This window comes from Penaeus monodon, chromosome 32 (genome assembly GCF_015228065.2).
Source record: "Penaeus monodon isolate SGIC_2016 chromosome 32, NSTDA_Pmon_1, whole genome shotgun sequence".
NCBI classification, from domain to species: Eukaryota; Metazoa; Arthropoda; class Malacostraca; order Decapoda; family Penaeidae; genus Penaeus; species Penaeus monodon.
Window position 1 is genome coordinate 35,282,875 of NC_051417.1, and position 890 is coordinate 35,283,764.

General features: G+C 45.7%; 1 protein-coding gene across 1 annotated transcript in view; it reads left to right on the forward strand.

Moving 5' to 3' along the window:
* The window catches only part of LOC119593653 (neuralized-like protein 4), a 43,428-nt gene that overhangs the window by 9,292 nt on the left and 33,246 nt on the right, over positions 1-890 (forward strand). The window contains 1 exon segment of the mRNA XM_037942604.1: positions 41-786. Coding sequence (XP_037798532.1) covers positions 41-786 — 746 coding nt within the window.

The window sequence follows — 890 nt, forward strand, 5'->3', positions numbered from 1 at the left end:
ACAGAACTGAAACTAATTGCTTTGAACTTATTTTTTTCAGATACATTAGACGAGGATTCCATAAGCGAACTCTCCTCCATGCGTGACTCCAACATATTGGACTCTCAGCCCGAAACCAACATCACAGCCGCCTCCGTTGTAAATAACCAAAGCATAAGCAGCAACAATACCGCAGTTGTAAATCTAACCTCCTCCATAAATGTCGGCACCTGCAGTGCACTTAGTAATCATGTAGCAAATATTAGTATTGCCAATAGTTTGATGTCCAACAGTGATAGTAATGTCTTACATGATGAGAGAGATGGGAGAGAAAGTAGTTGCGATGTTAGTGAATCCAATAACCCATCCCCGCGACCTTTGGAGACCACAGTGGTGCCATCGTCAGTCCCAGCCACCAGTTGTGGGGCGACACAGACTAGCGGGGGAGGCAAAAATGCGGGGAATAGTGCCACCCAGTCAGGCTACACGTGCGGCGGGGCGGTGGGCGGCACGGGTAGCAATAACTGCGATGGGGGAAACAACAACGGGGGCGGTAATAACAACGGGAATACCAATGGCAATGCTAACAGTGTGGGGAACCAAGCAGGTAATAATAACCCAGGACCTGCAGATAACAGTGTGAATTACGACTCGAGCAATGATCGGCTGAGGTTCCACGACAAGTGCGGAACCCTCGTGAAGTTGTCCAATAGTGGGAGAACAGCAGAGAGAAGACGACCACTTGATGAATTCAACAATGGAGTTGTGATGAGTTGTAGAGCACTAAGAGAAAATGAATTATTTGAGGTGAGTGTTGCTGTATGTTGTAGTCTCTAGGTTCAAATGGGACCATCCATATGGTAGGGTATTTTTGTATTTTCATGTTGAGTTAGAAATGATAATAATAATAA